The sequence below is a fragment of the Natator depressus genome, chromosome 3 (assembly GCF_965152275.1).
Source record: "Natator depressus isolate rNatDep1 chromosome 3, rNatDep2.hap1, whole genome shotgun sequence".
NCBI lineage: Eukaryota > Metazoa > Chordata > Testudines > Cheloniidae > Natator > Natator depressus.
In genome coordinates this window covers 202,182,214-202,198,374 of record NC_134236.1, presented here as the reverse complement: position 1 = coordinate 202,198,374, position 16,161 = coordinate 202,182,214, and the positions used below count along the sequence as shown (strand labels likewise).

Sequence of the window (16,161 nt, the reverse complement as noted above, 5' to 3'; positions counted from 1 at the left end):
CTTGCAGGTACCTGACCCCACACACCTCCTTGAAGAGCGAGACGCTTTTTAAGACAAAAACATGCAACAGAGGCGGTAACAGCAGGGCCCTGATATGTATATTCACTCTTTAAGGGGCAGTGAGTTTCAAATACAGCTGGTAGGACGCAGCCATGAAACAACCTGCTCAGGGGCCGGGCCGGACCGCGAGCCCTGGGGCTGTGGAAAGGCGGCAGAGCCCCGCAGCCGCAGATCCCGCCGTGCCCCCGGCTCGCTCCTGCGGGGGAGGAGCCGCAGGGACCCCGGGCGCGTGCGCACGCCTCTAAAGGCCGGGGCGGGGTGGGCGAGGGAGCGGAGAGATGGTTGCCGTAAAGCACAATGGCAGCGGTCGCAAAAGTCGCAAACCCACCCCCAACGCCTTCAGGCACACATCTGTCCGGTGAACGGAGGCTGAGGCGTGGCTGCCCCCTCCCCTGCGTCTGGCAGGGCTGAAGTGCGCCCAGCGCCCTTACGGGGGGAGGGGGTGGACGCCGCCATGTTGGCCACCGCTTGGCTGGGCAGATGCTCCTGGGGGCTCCTGAAAGGCGCGAGCCGGCCCCTGCGGGGCAGCGGCGCGAGGCCGCTCGCGAGCCGGTCCCGGGCGACCGGAGGCGTAAACAGCCGCCGCGGCTTCTGCCTCGCGCTGGGGGCCCCCCCGCTGAGCGGCCTCGCGCCGCGGGCGCCGCCCTCCTCTTCCTCCTCCTCCTCCTCCCCCGGCGCGAGGCGGGAGTCGCGGCTGCTGCTGCTGCGCGCGCCCTCCCCGGCCCCGCTCTCCCCGGAGCGGCTCGCGAGCGGCTCCCCGCGCCCCGGCGGCCGGGGCCCGGTCCCCGCCGGCGGGGAGAGCCCCCAGCCGCGGCGGCGCAGCGACGGTGAGGCGGGCCCGCCGGGGGACGCGGCGCGGAGGGGCCGAGGAGCCGCCAGCGGCTACTCGGAGCTGGTACGTGCTTGTGAAGAAGGCCCCGCCGGCCCCCTCTGCTCCCCCCCCCCCCCAACCCCGCGCCACGCAGTCGCCTCCGCCCGGCCCGACGCCCTCTCCCGCGGCCGCCCCGCCAGCCACAGCCCCCTGCCCGGGGAAGGAGCCTCCCACCGCGTCCGCCTCGTCACCGAGCTGCCCCTGCTGGATCCCCCTGCGGCGCCCGCCTGGCTCCGCAGCCTGGGCTGCGAGGAGGCGCCGAGTCCCTCTTGTGCGGACGGGTCCGCGTGGCCGGGCGCTGCGTGAGCGCGGCCGCGGCTAACAACGCGCCGGGGTCACTCGTCCGGGGCCTGCTAGTAGCTGTCTCCGGCGCCCGGGGTAGGCAGGCCAGGGCACGCGCCAGCACGGCCTCTGGATCGTGTCCGCCCTCTGCTCTTCGCTCCAGATACAGTCCTAGGCAAGACGTGAGTCGTCGCGCAAGTGAGCAGCTTGAGTGGGGAAACAACCTGATGCTTCCCCCATCTCTCCCTGCGAAGTCCCATGAAAAGGACAAACTGCCTCGTCTTGACTAGGATTTCACATCACATCACAGTTAACTTGAGTTGAGAGCACACCCCTTTCCCTAGTGAAGTCACAGCTTGCGGGCCCAGCGGTGGGGAATTCCCGAGCAGCCCGAGGTTTAGAGTTTAGCACAATGAGATTCATACAAAAGGATCAGTTTGCATAAGGTACCTAATCTGCAGTTCTGCCAAAGCCCATCTAGACAGGTTCACTGAGGACTCAGTTACATTGGCTAATGTATTCTCTGGAAATGTAAGATATTCCCTTCTCCCTTTCCAGTAAGCCATACTTGTTAGCTTTTTATCTCAAGTCTCCTATGCCGTTCTTTTCCTTACTTGACTTAATGCATGTTAAATTTTCCAGGTTTGGTGCACTTGGTTTATTATCTTACCAGGCACCCCCAACACAGTAGGTTCCTCCTATCTTTTATGCCAGGTCTGTTCTATATTCATGATAATTGTCTGCCCTGTGTTTTATATTTATGGAATAAACAGTTTTGGTTCCTCTCTTTCATAGTCTGTATTTACAGCTTAATCAGTTCCTTTGCAGATGCATCCATTACAGTGTTTATTTGTTTGCATATATTTTAATCCTGTCCCAAACATTCCCCATTCCTTGGGCAGCTGTTCGCTGCTCACCTGCGCTTAGTTTTTCATACTAAGGTTGAAGCTGGAGGTGCTAACATGAAACCAACTCAGTCTACTTTTAAAGATACAAAGCTTGTATAATTCTACTAATTCATTCATATTGATTTATATGTGAGGGCGAGTTATCGTTTAAAACTAAATTGTCACAACATTTGGAGCTAATGATAGCTCAGTTTTATGAAATAAAAAATTCTAATAAAGAGCATTATAAATTTTGAAAATTTTCTTTTCTAGCAAACTTACCAAGATGCATTTTGCATGTTTTAATACAAATTGTTCTTTTATTTAAAAAAAAAAAATTGGTTGTTCATTGGTGGTCAAGTATCAGAATAAAATGGCACGTGGTATTGGAGCTGTTCAAGCTCCCCTTCTTGTCTTGGTTATAGGTTCAGGTCTGGTCGAGAGGTTTATTTCCCAGAATTTCAAGGCATTCTGGCAATCCAGGTTTCAGTCAAGTGTATTTACTGTGAATATTCAAATCACATGCAGGCTTGACTGATTTCTTTCTTTTTTTTTTTTTTTTTTTTAATTTTCTTATTTTCCAGTATGAAAACCCATGGACAATCCCAAATATACTTTCTCTGGCAAGAATTGGTTTGGCTCCAGTTTTGGGTTATTTGATTGTTGAAGAAAATTTCAACATTGCATTGGGTGTTTTTGCTTTGGCTGGGATAACAGACTTGGTATGTTGCATAACAGAGTTTTGAAATATATTTTGTTGTTTTTTAATTTAAAATCACACTTACTGCATAATGTATAAACAGTTTACTAATTCTCTTAAAATTTAAGTCAGTAATATGAGATCAGCTAGTATGCTAATTATTTTGTAGAAATGCCTGAGAAAGCCATGATGACAAGAGAGGCCCAGATTCTACCACTCATTAAGGCTGCTTTGTGCTGCTCTGTTGGTGCAAAACAGCCTTAAAGATTCCCTAAACAGGTAACTGAGAATCCCCCAGTGAGTTGTGTATAAACTGTATTTATGCAAGCAACTGTCTGCTTGCAAATGCAGAGTAAGAATTTCTGCATCCAGAAGAGGTAATCATGTATGCAGATTAGCAATGTTTCTGACAATCAGGTGCTCTATGAATTTCCTGGAATTAGGATGTGCTCACAAGCTTCTAGACTAGAATCTGAGTAGTCAGATGGAAAGTGTTCAATACGTTATTTGTATCTTCTAACACAGTGGTTCCCAAACTTGTTCCGCCGCTTGTGCAGGGAAAGCCCCTGGCGGGCCGGGCCGGTTTGTTTACCTGCCGCATCCGCAGGTTCGGCCGATCGCGGCTCCCAGTGGCCGCAGTTCGCTGCTCCAGGCCAATGGGAGCTGCTGGCCTGGAGCAGTGAACCGTGGCCACTGGGAGCCGCGATCGGCCGAACCTGCGGACGCAGCAGGTAAACAAACCGGCCCGGCCCGCCAGGGGCTTTCCCTGCACAAGCGGCGGAACAAGTTTGGGAACCACGGTTCTAACAAAGTTGACTGATAATTAGGGCTGTCGATTAATCGCAGTTAACTCATGTGGTTAACTCAAAAAATTAATCACAATTAAAAAATTAATCACAATCACAGTTTTAATCGCACTGTTAAACAATAGAATACCAACTGAAATTTATTAAATATTTTTGAATGCTTTTCTACATTTTCAAATATATTGATTTCAGCCACCATTCCAGAGGACACGCTTCCATGCTGATGATGCTCATTTTAAAAAAAAGCATTAATTAAATTTGTAACTGAACTCCTTGGGGGAGAAATGTGTGTCTCCTGCTCTGTTTTACCTTCATTCTGCCATATATTTCATGTTATAGCAATCTGGGATGATGACCCTGCACATGTTGTTCATTTTAAGAACACTTTTACTGCAAATATGACAAAATGCAAATAAGGTACTAATGTGAGTTTTCTAAAGATAGCTACAGCACTCGACCCAAGAATCTGAAGTGCCTTCCAAAATCTGAGAGGCGTGAGGTGGAGCATGCTTTCAGAAGTCTTAAAAGAGCAACAATCTGATGCGGAAACTACAGAACCCAAACCACCAAAAAAGAAAATCAGTCTTTTGCTGGTGGCATCTGACTCAGATGATGAAAATGAACATGCATCAGTCTGCACCGCTTTGGATCATTATCGAGCAGAACCCATCATCAGCATGGACACATCCTCTGGCATGGTGGTTGAAGCATGAAGGGACATAGGAATCTTTAGTGCATTTGGCATATAAGTATCTTGCAATGCCGGCTACAATAGTGCCATGCGAATGCGTTTTCTTGCTTTCAGGTAACATTGTAAACAAGAAGTGGGCAGCAGTATCTCCTGCAAATGTAAATAAACTTGTCTGAGCGACTGGCTAAACAAGAAGTAGGACTGAGTGGACTTGTAGGCTGTACAGTTTTACATTTTTATTTTTGAATGCAGGGTTTTTTTCTTACATAATTTTACATTTGTAAGTTCAACTTTCATGATAAAGAGATTGCAGTACAATACTTGTATTAGGTGAATTGAAAAATAGTATTTCTTCCTTTTTACATGGTAAATATTTGTAATTAAAAATAAAGTGAGCACTGTATACTTTGTATTCTGTGTTGTAACTGAAATCAATATATTTGAAAATGTAGAAAAGCATCCAAAAATACTTAAATAACTGGTATTCTATTGTTTAACAGCATGAATAATCGCGAGTAAATTTTTGTAATCGCTTTACAGCCCTTCTGATAATACTTTATATCTTTTTAATTACCTACATTATATTCATACTGCTTATCACATATCCTGGTAACAGTAGTAGATGCTGATTTTTTTTCTAGCTATCAAACGTTCACATATTAAACTTATATTTATAGTTGGATGGGTTTATTGCACGAAACTGGGCCAGTCAGAAATCTGCTTTGGGAAGTGCCCTTGACCCGCTAGCTGATAAAATTCTTATCAGTGTCCTGTATGTCAGCCTCACTTGCGCAAGTCTTATTCCAGGTAAGATCGTGTTAAATTCATGTATTTATATTTTTTTCATAAGATAGTACTAAATAGTATGGAGAAGTGAACTTAATGAAAGAAGACACTTCTTACGTTGTCAATGAGGAAAACTAGTTTTAGCTTACAACAGTTTTGTCAATTGGGTTTTCTGTTGTCTGTTTAAAAGAAAGTTTAAAGAACTTTATTCAAATATAAAATCATAAAATTCTGACTTACTTTTAATTCTGTTTTGCTGTTGAGCACTTGAACAACTTTTGTCACTAGGTTCAGCTTCAGCAGTAGTTTGCTCTGTTTTTAACAAAGAATACTTTTATTGCACTTTCCACTCATAGAACTCACATTTTAAAAGAAAACATACGTCATACACAACTACATCAAACCACTGTTCTGAGACTGACATTTCTCACTTTATCAATCTCTATGCTAGACTCCAGTTTTCCAATCTGAAATGGGATGATTGGGGCCACCCTTGCCAATTAATTCAGATTTGTCTTGGCTGCTCTGGAGTTCATGCTTACTGGCAGTTATTGAAAATAGATGATGTTTCTGGCAGGTGGGTGTGTTTCTCTCAACGGACAACAGTGGAACCAGTTCACCTCTGCCATCTGCATGGGTCTGACTGTGCAGGAAAGGTGCTGGTTGTACGAAGCGCTGCAGGATAATATAATGCTCTTCTGATACCATTAGATGTTGCCACTGAATGCTAAATCATAGATTTTTGCCCCCTACCCTCCCTCCTTAAATTTGCATTGCTTTTTATTTAGATGGAAAAGACAAATGGTTTGTATTTTCTTTGTGTGAATGGGGATTGCACGTGTGAACATGTAGTAGTGGTGTATCATGGTGGACTTTGTCTGTCTGCAGCTAAAAACCTGTTTAAATCAAATTTTTCAGATCCTGACGATTTCTTCTATAACTATATTTTGTTGATTTGTTTTTCAGTTCCACTGACTACTTTGATCATTTTGAGGGACATAGTGCTAATTGCTGCTGTTTTTTATGTGCGATACAAAACACTGTCCCCACCGGTAAGTGTGTGGCTTTAAAACAAATTGTGGATGGACATGAAATCAAATAGTTTTGGACTTTGAATAGGTTTTCTGTTAGGATGTGTATTAGCAGGGGTAGGAAGCGGCAATTACTTAACAAACATATTTGCCAAAGCTTTGTTATGCAGCTTGATGTTGATCCAAAACTTAGGGGGAAATAGTGAAGATTTACCTGGGAAGAGAACAACAACATTACATGTTTCAGAGTAGCAGCTGTGTTAGTCTGTATTTGCAAAAAGAAAAGGAGTACTTGTGGCACCTTAGAGACTAACCAATTTATTTGAGCATAAGCTTTTGTGAGCCACAGCTCACTTCATCGGATGCATTCAGTGGAAAATACAGTGGGGAGATTTATATACACAGAGAACATGAAACAATGGGTGTTACCATACACACGGCAATGAGAGTGATCAGGTAAGGTGAGCTATTACCAGCAGGAGAGCGGGGGAGGAGAGGGACTTTTTTGTAGTGATAATCAAGATGGGCCATTTCCAGCAGTTGACAAGAACGTCTGAGGAAGGGGGGGGGGGAGGGGAATAAACATCGGAAAATAGTTTTACTTTGTGTAATGACCCATCCACTCCCAGTCTCTATTCAAGCCTAAGTTAATTGTATCCAGTTTGCAAATTAATTCCAATTCAGCAATTCTCTCGGTGGAGTCTGTTATTGAAGTTTTTTTGTTGAAGAATTGCGACTTTTAGGTCTGTAATCGAGTGACCAGAGAGATTGAAGTGTTCTCTGACTGGTTTATGAATGTTATAATTTTTGACATATGATTTGTGTCCATTTATTCTTTTACGTAGAGACTGTCCAGTTTGACCAATGTACATGGCAGAGGGGCATTGATGGCATATATCACATTGGTAGATGTGCAGGTGAACGAGCCTCTGATAGTGTGGCTGATGTGATTAGGCCCTATGATGGTGTCCCCTGAATAGATATGTGGACACAGTTGGCAAGGGGCTTTGTTGCAAGCATAGGTTCCTGGGTTAGTGGTTCTGTTGTGTGGTGTGTGGTTGCTGGTGAGTATTTGCTTCAGGTTGGGGGGCTGTCTGTAAGCAAGGACTGGCTTACAGACTCCAACAAGAGACTGCTGAATTGGAATTAATTTGCAAACTGGATACAATTAACTTAGGCTTGAATAGAGACTGGGAGTGGATGGGTCATTACACAAAGTAAAACTATTTCCCCTTGTTTATTCCCCCCTGCCCACTGTTCCTCAGACGTTCTTGTCAACTGCTGGAAATGGCCCACCTTGATTATCACTACAAAAGGTTCCCCCTCCCACCCCCCGCCCCTCTCCTGCTGGTAATAGCTCATCTTAAGTGATCACTCTCCTTACAGTGTGTATGATAACGCCCATTGTTTCATGTTCTCTGTGTATATAAATCTCCCCACTGTATTTTCCACTGAATGCATCCGATGAAGTGAGCTGTAGCTCACGAAAGCTTATGCTCAAATAAATTTGTTAGTCTCTAAGGTGCCACAAGTACTCCTTTTCTTTTTGCGAACAACATTACGTATGAGACTATGAAATTTAGGAAATCATAAACTAGTATTTTACAAAATGAAATCCATCAATTATTATCAGGGCATAAAAGCAACGTTCCATCACTTCACTAATTATTAAGTAACACTTTTATTGTCTCACTTGTACTGCTATATTTCAGTTTAATGTTTTACATAATTTTTTTAAATGTCAATTTTATCAAAGAGTAGATTAGTGTAACTGTTTCTCTAGTGTTGTGAGTGGTTTTCTGTAGTGTGTTCTTTGTGGAGATTTGTTTCAAACACACACATTAAACATAAACAACCTTTATCTTTCTTTCACAGAGAACGCTTAGTAGATATTTCAACCCCTGTTATGCTACTGCCCAGTTAAAACCAACTTTCATCAGCAAGGTAAAGGTGATCATTTTATTATAAATACCTGTTTCTTCAGCATCCAGGAGCCTTCACCATTCTGAAGCACTATTAATTTTCGGACTGCTGTCTTCGGCAGCACTTAATACTGACAAATTCTTATATAGGGCTTTATTCCACAAAGTCCTGAGTCCTCTGGGTGCGATCCAGCAAAGCACATGTTTAATTATAAGCGCATAAGTTGTCCAATTAACAAAGTAAACGTGCAGCAACTATATCTCAAAGCTTGTATTTTGCCTGGTTTTCCATATATTGGCTAAGGTTATTAATAACCTCTTAAGTAATGTGAAGGACATTAATGTGGTAAAGTTCTATTTCAGTACAGCCACAACTTATATTTAATTTTTACCAGATGAACACAGCAGTTCAGCTAATCTTGGTGGCAGCTTCTTTAGCGGCTCCTGTTTTCGATTACGTAGATAGCATATATCTACAGACTTTATGGTAAGTTACATTTTTTATTTTTTGTGATATCTGTAATGTACTTGTAAAGAAACTAGCAATTCCGATTGAATTAAAAAGTTAAATTCATGGAACAGAAGGGTGTGCCTCCGTAAGCCTAAATTAGGTTACAGACTTGTATGGTTGATCTTCCAGCTGACGTTTTCTTTTTGGCTGAAACAGAACCAAGCAATATATCAGTGCTTAATTTGTTATGAGAGAAATAGCTAAACACATGAGGAAGCCAGTCAAAACCCAAGGATGAAAGTTAAGAAACTAAAGTCTTCCAAATCAGCATGAAGGCATCACAGAAGGTATGCACATCCCTAAATTAAAATACATACATAAGTGTGGAAAGGTCAGGAAAAATCTGATACTATTAAATGGAAAGTTATGGCATTTATTCCAGTTAAAAGGGTTTCATTGCTAAAATTGCAGCACAAGTGATGCCAGTAGAAATGGACAAACTATGGCAGGTAAAACAAAGTAGAAATTAACCAATTTGAAGAGCAGATAACTTTTAAAGGAGAAGTTCTTTAAGTGTCTCTGAAATAAGATGCCTGAGGGAGTCAGTCATGTCTGCTAGGTTACCAGGGAGTATAGGTGCAATCTATGAGAAAAAGAACACAATGGTTTATTTCCATCAGTCTTTCCTTGATTAGCTGTTGTCACAGTTCAGGGGAGCTGCACCTGTATTTTCCCATAGACCCTCAAGGGAACCCCCTCTAGGTGCCTAGCTCCTCAGCCATCACCTCTTTTTGGCAGAGATCCTTTTTTTTTTTTTTTTTTTCAGGCTGCAAAGTTCCCTATCTGTACTCTGATATTATTAGCAAGCCAGAGTGCCTAAACATACCAGTGTCTTTGCTTTCTCTCCGAAGGTTTACGAACAGTATAATTGCCAGCAGTTACAAGTTACCACACAGCTCTTCAGCAGCAAGCACATTTATTCTTAAGGTGAAAGCATTACAGAGAAAGCATTATAGAGAAACCATAAAAAAACAATAATATTCCTTATGCACATGCTAAAAGCTCACCAAAAGTTACTTATCAATCTTATAGGGCCTTGGTAGGCCAAAAGCCTTTCAAGCTTTCCCAGGAAGAATTGGGACTCCCCTTGGACAGTTTGCTGCATCAGAAAGAAGGTCCTGAGTCAGTTTAAACTCAAGGCTGGTCACCCCAAAGTCCTTTCTTTGTCAGTTGGTCTCTGGTGAATCCAGTTTGAACTAGTGTGTATGAGCCTTTCTAGGTGGTGTGGTACTTCTCCGGAGGTGTTACAACCTTAGTGTATTTGCCTAATCACCCCTACTGTTCTTTGTTCCTGGAGGAGCTGTGGTTCCCCTTCTCTGTGAAATTGCATACAGTCCCTGCCGCATGATACATAAACTTAATATAGCAAGATCTCCCAAAGATATTGCAGGAAATTGCCAAGTCTGTCGCAGCTATTTTCAGGTATAAAGGTGAGAGACTGTCCATTTAGGATGTTTAGAAAAAAATTATAATTTAAATTGCGACAAGTGATCAGACTAGATGGTATTTTTCCATGAATTCTAAAGGAACTTACTATAAGAATGAAGTGGCTGAGCAGTTAATAGAAATACACAATCTGCTATTAGGAACTATACTAAAGAACTGATGGATCCAGTATACCTATTTTTAAAAAGGTTCTGAGGAATTAGAGACCTTTATTTCAATAACCAGGTAAATATGTTGAAAAATATACTTATTAAAAGCTGATATTATATGGAAACAAACTGGGATAGCTTCTGTAAAAGGCATTTTTGCTCTCACATATTAGGATTCTTTAAAAGTTAACAGAACAGTGAATAAAGGAGAACTAGTAGATATAACTTAACGGGATTTTTTAAAAGGTCTCACAAGAGGCCATTCACATGGCCTCTAAGTGAACTATAGAAACAAATTAGATTATACTAGTTTTTAGAATAGAGATTTGACTGTTGCTTGTGTAGCCATCATCAGAGTGCAATTGACTGAAACAGTAGCATTATGTATATTTTAACATGTAGCAAGCAAGAATTATTATCTTGATTTTAGTTTGTTTTCTTGGGGGAGCGGGGGTTTGTTAGCAGTTGTCATGCATATATTTAAAAACAAGCAAACAAAAACCTCTTGGAAGTAGTGTCAGCCAGTTCTCAAGTTGGTGAACACTGTGCATACTGCAGATACACTGAGCCAGATTCGTCCCCCACTTTTCTGTCACAAGTATAACTGGATTAAGAATTCAGCCCAGTACATGATGAATTCTGTGGTGAAGCAGACTATTGAACAATGAAGCTTGCTTATGTGAATACGCTTTGCTTTGCAGTGCGGTTCAGTTTTGAATATGATATTTGTTGTTTACAATCAAAGTTAGTCATTAAAATGAGAAGGGGAGGGTGAGAATTTTCTTAATCACACTTTCTTCAGCCTTTGACCTCAGTCTGTGTGACTAGCATAGGAAGTCCCATAATATACACACTCAGATTGTAGCAAAGAATAGGGAAACCATTTCAAATACAGCTTGGGGCATTTTATTCAAATATTTAGGCACAAAGAAACTAATTTATATTAACCATTTTCCCCCCAAAGGTGCATTACAGCTTTCACAACAGCAACGTCTGCATACAGTTATTATCATTATGGTCGGAAAACAGTCCAGGTAATAAACAACAAATGAAGTGTTATAGAAAGGACCATCTCATCACATCACTGTTTTCTATACTGTAAAGGACAATATAACTGGCCTATGAATAAGAACTCAGTGTTTTTCCTTAGGACAGTTTTTTCAATTCAAACCATGTCATCACAATTGGACTGATATGAAGTAAAAGTGAAGTCTGATCATGTACTGTAAATGTATTGAATTTTCAATGTATTTTTGAAAGTTATAAATAAAAATATAATTGTTAAAAAAAAATCACAATGTTCTTAAAGGCACTTTTAAGTCACCAGTAGCTGTCCTGCATTTTGAATCTTGTATCTCTTTTTATATTGCTTTTCAGAAGCTAAAGTTTGCATGCTTCATGCAGAATTGGATCGTATATTAGATTCTAATAGTGTGCTGACGAAGCTCCCTTTTCTTCTCAGATCTAGTACACATGGAGTTATAAAGACAAACTGTGGTATGCTGGCACAAGACAGAATCACTTATTAGGATTTACTAAATATTATAGTTTGCTGCAAAGGAAAGCATTAAATCACTAGGGAATGATACCTTCAGAAATGTAAAAAGAACAGGAGGACTTGTGGCACCTTAGAGGCTAACCAGTTTATTTGAGCATAAGCTTTCGTGAGCTACAGCAAAGTGAGCATCTTTTCCCTAAAGTTTTTAAATCTTCATTGTGATATGAATAATACAGTCCATACAGTATTTCAGAGTTAGTGATCTTGGTATTTTTACTGAAGAGAATATCTGTCCCCAGAGAGAAGGTTCTAGTGACATTAGGGCTCATGGTGTAGTGTCACAGATGTAGATAAATCGAGTTCTTAAATAGAAGCGTGTTTCTAGTGCTGCTACTTGGTAGTGGTTGAGAAACCAAGGCACTGAACTTCCTGTGTGAGCTATGCTGTGCTGTTTTAAAACCTGCTTGGTCACTTTGAGATCATCTTGGAGCAGAAATGTCAGCGTAAATAGAACTGAGAAAAATCAAGGCATTTTAAATGCTTTTCCAAATCACTGGATTAATTAGAAACCGTTAAAGCTGCATATTTTGTGCATGATTCTCCTATATCTTTGACTGTGTTGTTCATCAGGGATTGCTATGATCTCAATTTACCACCTGTGATCAAAGAATAGGGCAAAACTATTTAAAGTTACAGAATTAAATGCCTGTTCCTTGCTTATACTCTGATAGCCACAAAAAGTATAAGACAAGAGATTTCATATTAACAGTAATGAAATCTACTTATTAAATACTTTGGCGCCAGGTATGGTGTGTTTTGCATGTAGTAGCAAAGAATTGAGGTGTCAGGAGTTAAAGTAACTGAAAAATAGTTGGACTGTGGTGCTCTATCACCAAAAGTGAATTTATTAGATAATGATTTTGGGGGGGTGTAGTTGTAGGTGTGTATATAAAACATTTAAATTTTTTATCTTTTAACTTGTATAGAAATGGTACACAGACAATGTTTATTTTTTATTCAGTACCTGTCTCTTAGCTATCACCATGTACAGCAGTCCAGATCTGTCTTATATGCAACGGAAGGATAAATGTAAAGCAAATCATATAAAATGTTTTTTCTTAACATGCATGTTTAGTTAATTGGGAGTATGGTATTTCTTCAGGAACACAATTTTAAAATGGAGAGATGACAAAGTCCATTCAGGTCATTCCTTTTTTTGTTCATTACCACCATCTCAAGTATAGTGAGGTACACCTGAATATGTTGTTCATAGTGTTGAGGCTGTTGAAGGATCATGTCAGCATGCAGGTGCCTCAGCACATTTATGAATAAAATGGCTACACCGTTTCATGACTTGTCTTTGTATTTAGCTTATTGTACAGTTACTTGGAGTTGTGTGTCCAAGGTATTTATATTAAATGAAGTAGTTAAACAGTGCAGAGCTGTTGGCTGTTTCTAGCATATACATTAGTTGCTCCTTCTGTCCTCACTGGTTTATTCTGGATATTAACTGCTTCTAATAAAACATAGGTAAGGTACAGAAATGATACTCCATCTTACCCATGAGAACAATCATGGACTCTGCATCCCAGCTCGTTGTTGTGCAAAAATAATGAGCTTGGGCCATACATCTGAAAAGCAACAGAGTTCAAATGGCTGTATTTGTCAGGATGAAATCTGTCCTTATTGGTACATTCTGCAAGTGAAGAGTCTGAACAAATAGTGACCCCCTACAGTGGCACAGTTATAGGCTACATTTCCATGTTGCACGGTGGTGAAAAACAGTTTAATGCTGCCTGGGTTTGTTTTAAGTTCACTCTTTTCATGAGAGATTGGATTGACAGGGGGAAATAGTTTAAACTCTCCCTGCAGACAAGTAGTTATTTAGGTCTTGATGCTGCATGTTCTTGGAACAAGTAGAGCCAACATCAGCCTAATCTATAAAGAATTGTTAGTATGGAACAGATTTAAAAAAATTAAACTTTAAAGATAGTAGGAAACCTTAGTTTGCAGGTTTTTAAATTTTCCATTTTGCTGATGATGCCTGAAAAAATTAAAATTATGATTCATGCTTCCTTTCTATATCATAGATGCAAAAGAGCACAATCGCTATTTTTCTATTTGCAAGTCACCTTTAATATAGGTTTGGTTTATGGAAAGTTAATGAGGATAACTGACCTCAGTGACTCAGAGTGGTATAAAAGGTATTCTCCAAGGCATAGGGTAGTTATCAAAAATTGGTGCCAAGCATTAACTGCAGCTGGAGTGGAGCAGGAGAGAAAAAATTGGGACCCAAAGTGGTGGCAGGCACTAGTAAATATATTAATGCTTGTGATACAGAATGAAAACCCAACAATCTTGACATCAGAGCACATGCTAGTGTACCAGAATAAAAATGATACTTTATTGTATGCTCCAAAACTACTGTGAAAAGAGATGGGCTTCGCAGATTATATTCATACAGCACCCCTGATATATAGCCACCTCTAGGATGAAGGGCTGTTAATGAACACTTGCAATCCTGAACAACAAGCATGGGAGAGAAATACTTGGTCAAGACAGAAGGATAACTCCAGTCTCTTGTGAACAGGGCCTTGGGTGATTTAAGGCTGAGATTTTCAAAGCTTCTTAAGTGATTTAGATGCCCATTTCCTATGTAAATTAAATTAATTGGAATCTAAATCCCTTGGGCATCTTGGAAAATCTCATCCTAAATGTCCACTGGAGTGGACAGGATCTCAGTTTTTAAGAACTTATCTCAACCTCTACCCACACTAGGTTGCACTGATACTCAGTTATCTCCCTCAGTATAATAATGACAGTCCCAGTCAACCTCAATATCACTAGTCTACTAACTTTGCAGATTAATCCAAGGCTTTGATCGTTTAACATGGTGCTAACTTGCTTGTTTTGTTCTTTTGATGGTGGAATGATTGAGACCCATGTTATAATTGCAGCCATTTACTTTCATTTTGGAGACTCCATACAACATTCTTTCTATTATTTGTATTGTGATAGCACCTCGGAGCCCCATTCATGGGCCAGAACCCCCCACTGTGCTAGGCGCTGTACAAACATGGAACAGAAAGACTGTCCTTGCCCCAAGGAGCTTATAATATACTTTTTTTTTTAATTCATTAAATCTTTACATCTTGTTCTTAAGGGGCTGGATCCTGAGTGGTGCTGCACATTTGCCATTCCCACTGCGGTTGGCTGGCATTGTGGGTGTGTGGCCCCTCTCAATCGAGGACCGCAAGACCGTTCCCACCCTTCATTTTTCAGTCATTTGTTTTTCAATTGCATTTTTCTATTGAGTTCAAACCATCTCCAACAGCAAAAATCTCAGAGTTTACACTCATGCCCTTTTGCTCCTGTACAAACCCTCACTTACAGCTATGTATGTTCTGTATTGAGAGGAGCATGCTGTAGTGGAATAATAAGATGGAAGCAAAACCAGCATGGCAGCATCTTAACGCACAAAACACCACCTAGGCTATTTAAAGGTGATCTGCAAAAGTTTTTTTAAAATGGGCTTGTGGTCATTTTTGTTTCTTTATAGCATATAAAAGACTGACAGGATTTTTTTTCTTGTTGCTCTTTTTTCTGCTTCTATGAGGGATGTAAAGTCTGGTGAGTGCTAGTTTTGCTGGAAGACATGTACAGGTACACCGCAGCTGTAACGTTCACTTCAGGTAAATGTACACAAGTGTACTCTGCTAGAGTCTAATAACAACAGTGTGGCCATGGCAGCTTGGCTCAGTCTAGTTACCCAAGTACAATCCCAACTGAGCCCCTGTTGCCCCAGCCAGCTATTTTGTAGACCTAGTCCCAGGGACATGCACTAATAAGGCAGGATGGTGACACTTTCAAGAAAAGTGTTTGGGGCCGAGTAGGTATTTAAACAAAAAATCCAAAGGTCCACATTTCCAATCCTGGGTGCCTAAAGGTAGGCTCTTAAATCCACAGCGAGGCTCCTAAGTAAGCTAGACTGATTTTCAAAGGTGCAAGCGGATTTGTATGTGTACAGCTTTTCTGATAAAGAGGGCATTGCTATTTAGGCACCTAAATAGGGCTGTGGACTTTGAGCCATCTTTTTTAATGGTCTTTAAGTGCTTAATGATGCAGATAGGGGCCTACAGGGATTTTCAAAAGCTGTCGGCACCTTTAGGCACCTAAAGACCTTTTTTAAAAAAAATCTAGCCATTCCTCTTGGTAATTTTCGCATCTGTACAAGGGGGATAGTGATATGATGGATGTTTTTCCACCTGAAATTAGGGGCTTGATGCAGGAATCACAGGACAAAATTCTGTGGTCACTGTTTTGTAGGAGGCTTGATTAGATGATCATACTGGTCCCTTCTGGTTTTAAAATCTATAAACCCTTGTGCCTTTGTAAAACACTGATATCTACCTCTGAAAGGCACTATATACATGCTAGGGATTATTTCTATCAGGGCTTTCTGGGTGCTTCAACATCCTGTTAGATTAGGTTAGAGAAGCACTATAGCCAAGGAACTTCAGG

General features: G+C 41.3%; 1 protein-coding gene across 1 annotated transcript; it reads left to right on the top strand.

The window, feature by feature from the left end:
- The first annotated feature begins 401 nt into the window (after positions 1–401).
- CRLS1 (cardiolipin synthase 1) lies at positions 402–13,072 on the top strand. Its single transcript, XM_074949687.1, has 7 exons — positions 402–955; positions 2,685–2,822; positions 4,975–5,104; positions 6,050–6,135; positions 7,990–8,058; positions 8,432–8,523; positions 11,107–13,072. The coding sequence occupies exons 1-7, from the start codon at positions 515–517 to the stop codon at positions 11,192–11,194; spliced, it is 1,044 nt and encodes a 347-aa protein (XP_074805788.1). The 5' UTR covers positions 402–514; the 3' UTR covers positions 11,195–13,072.
- The last annotated feature ends 3,089 nt before the right edge of the window (positions 13,073–16,161 follow it).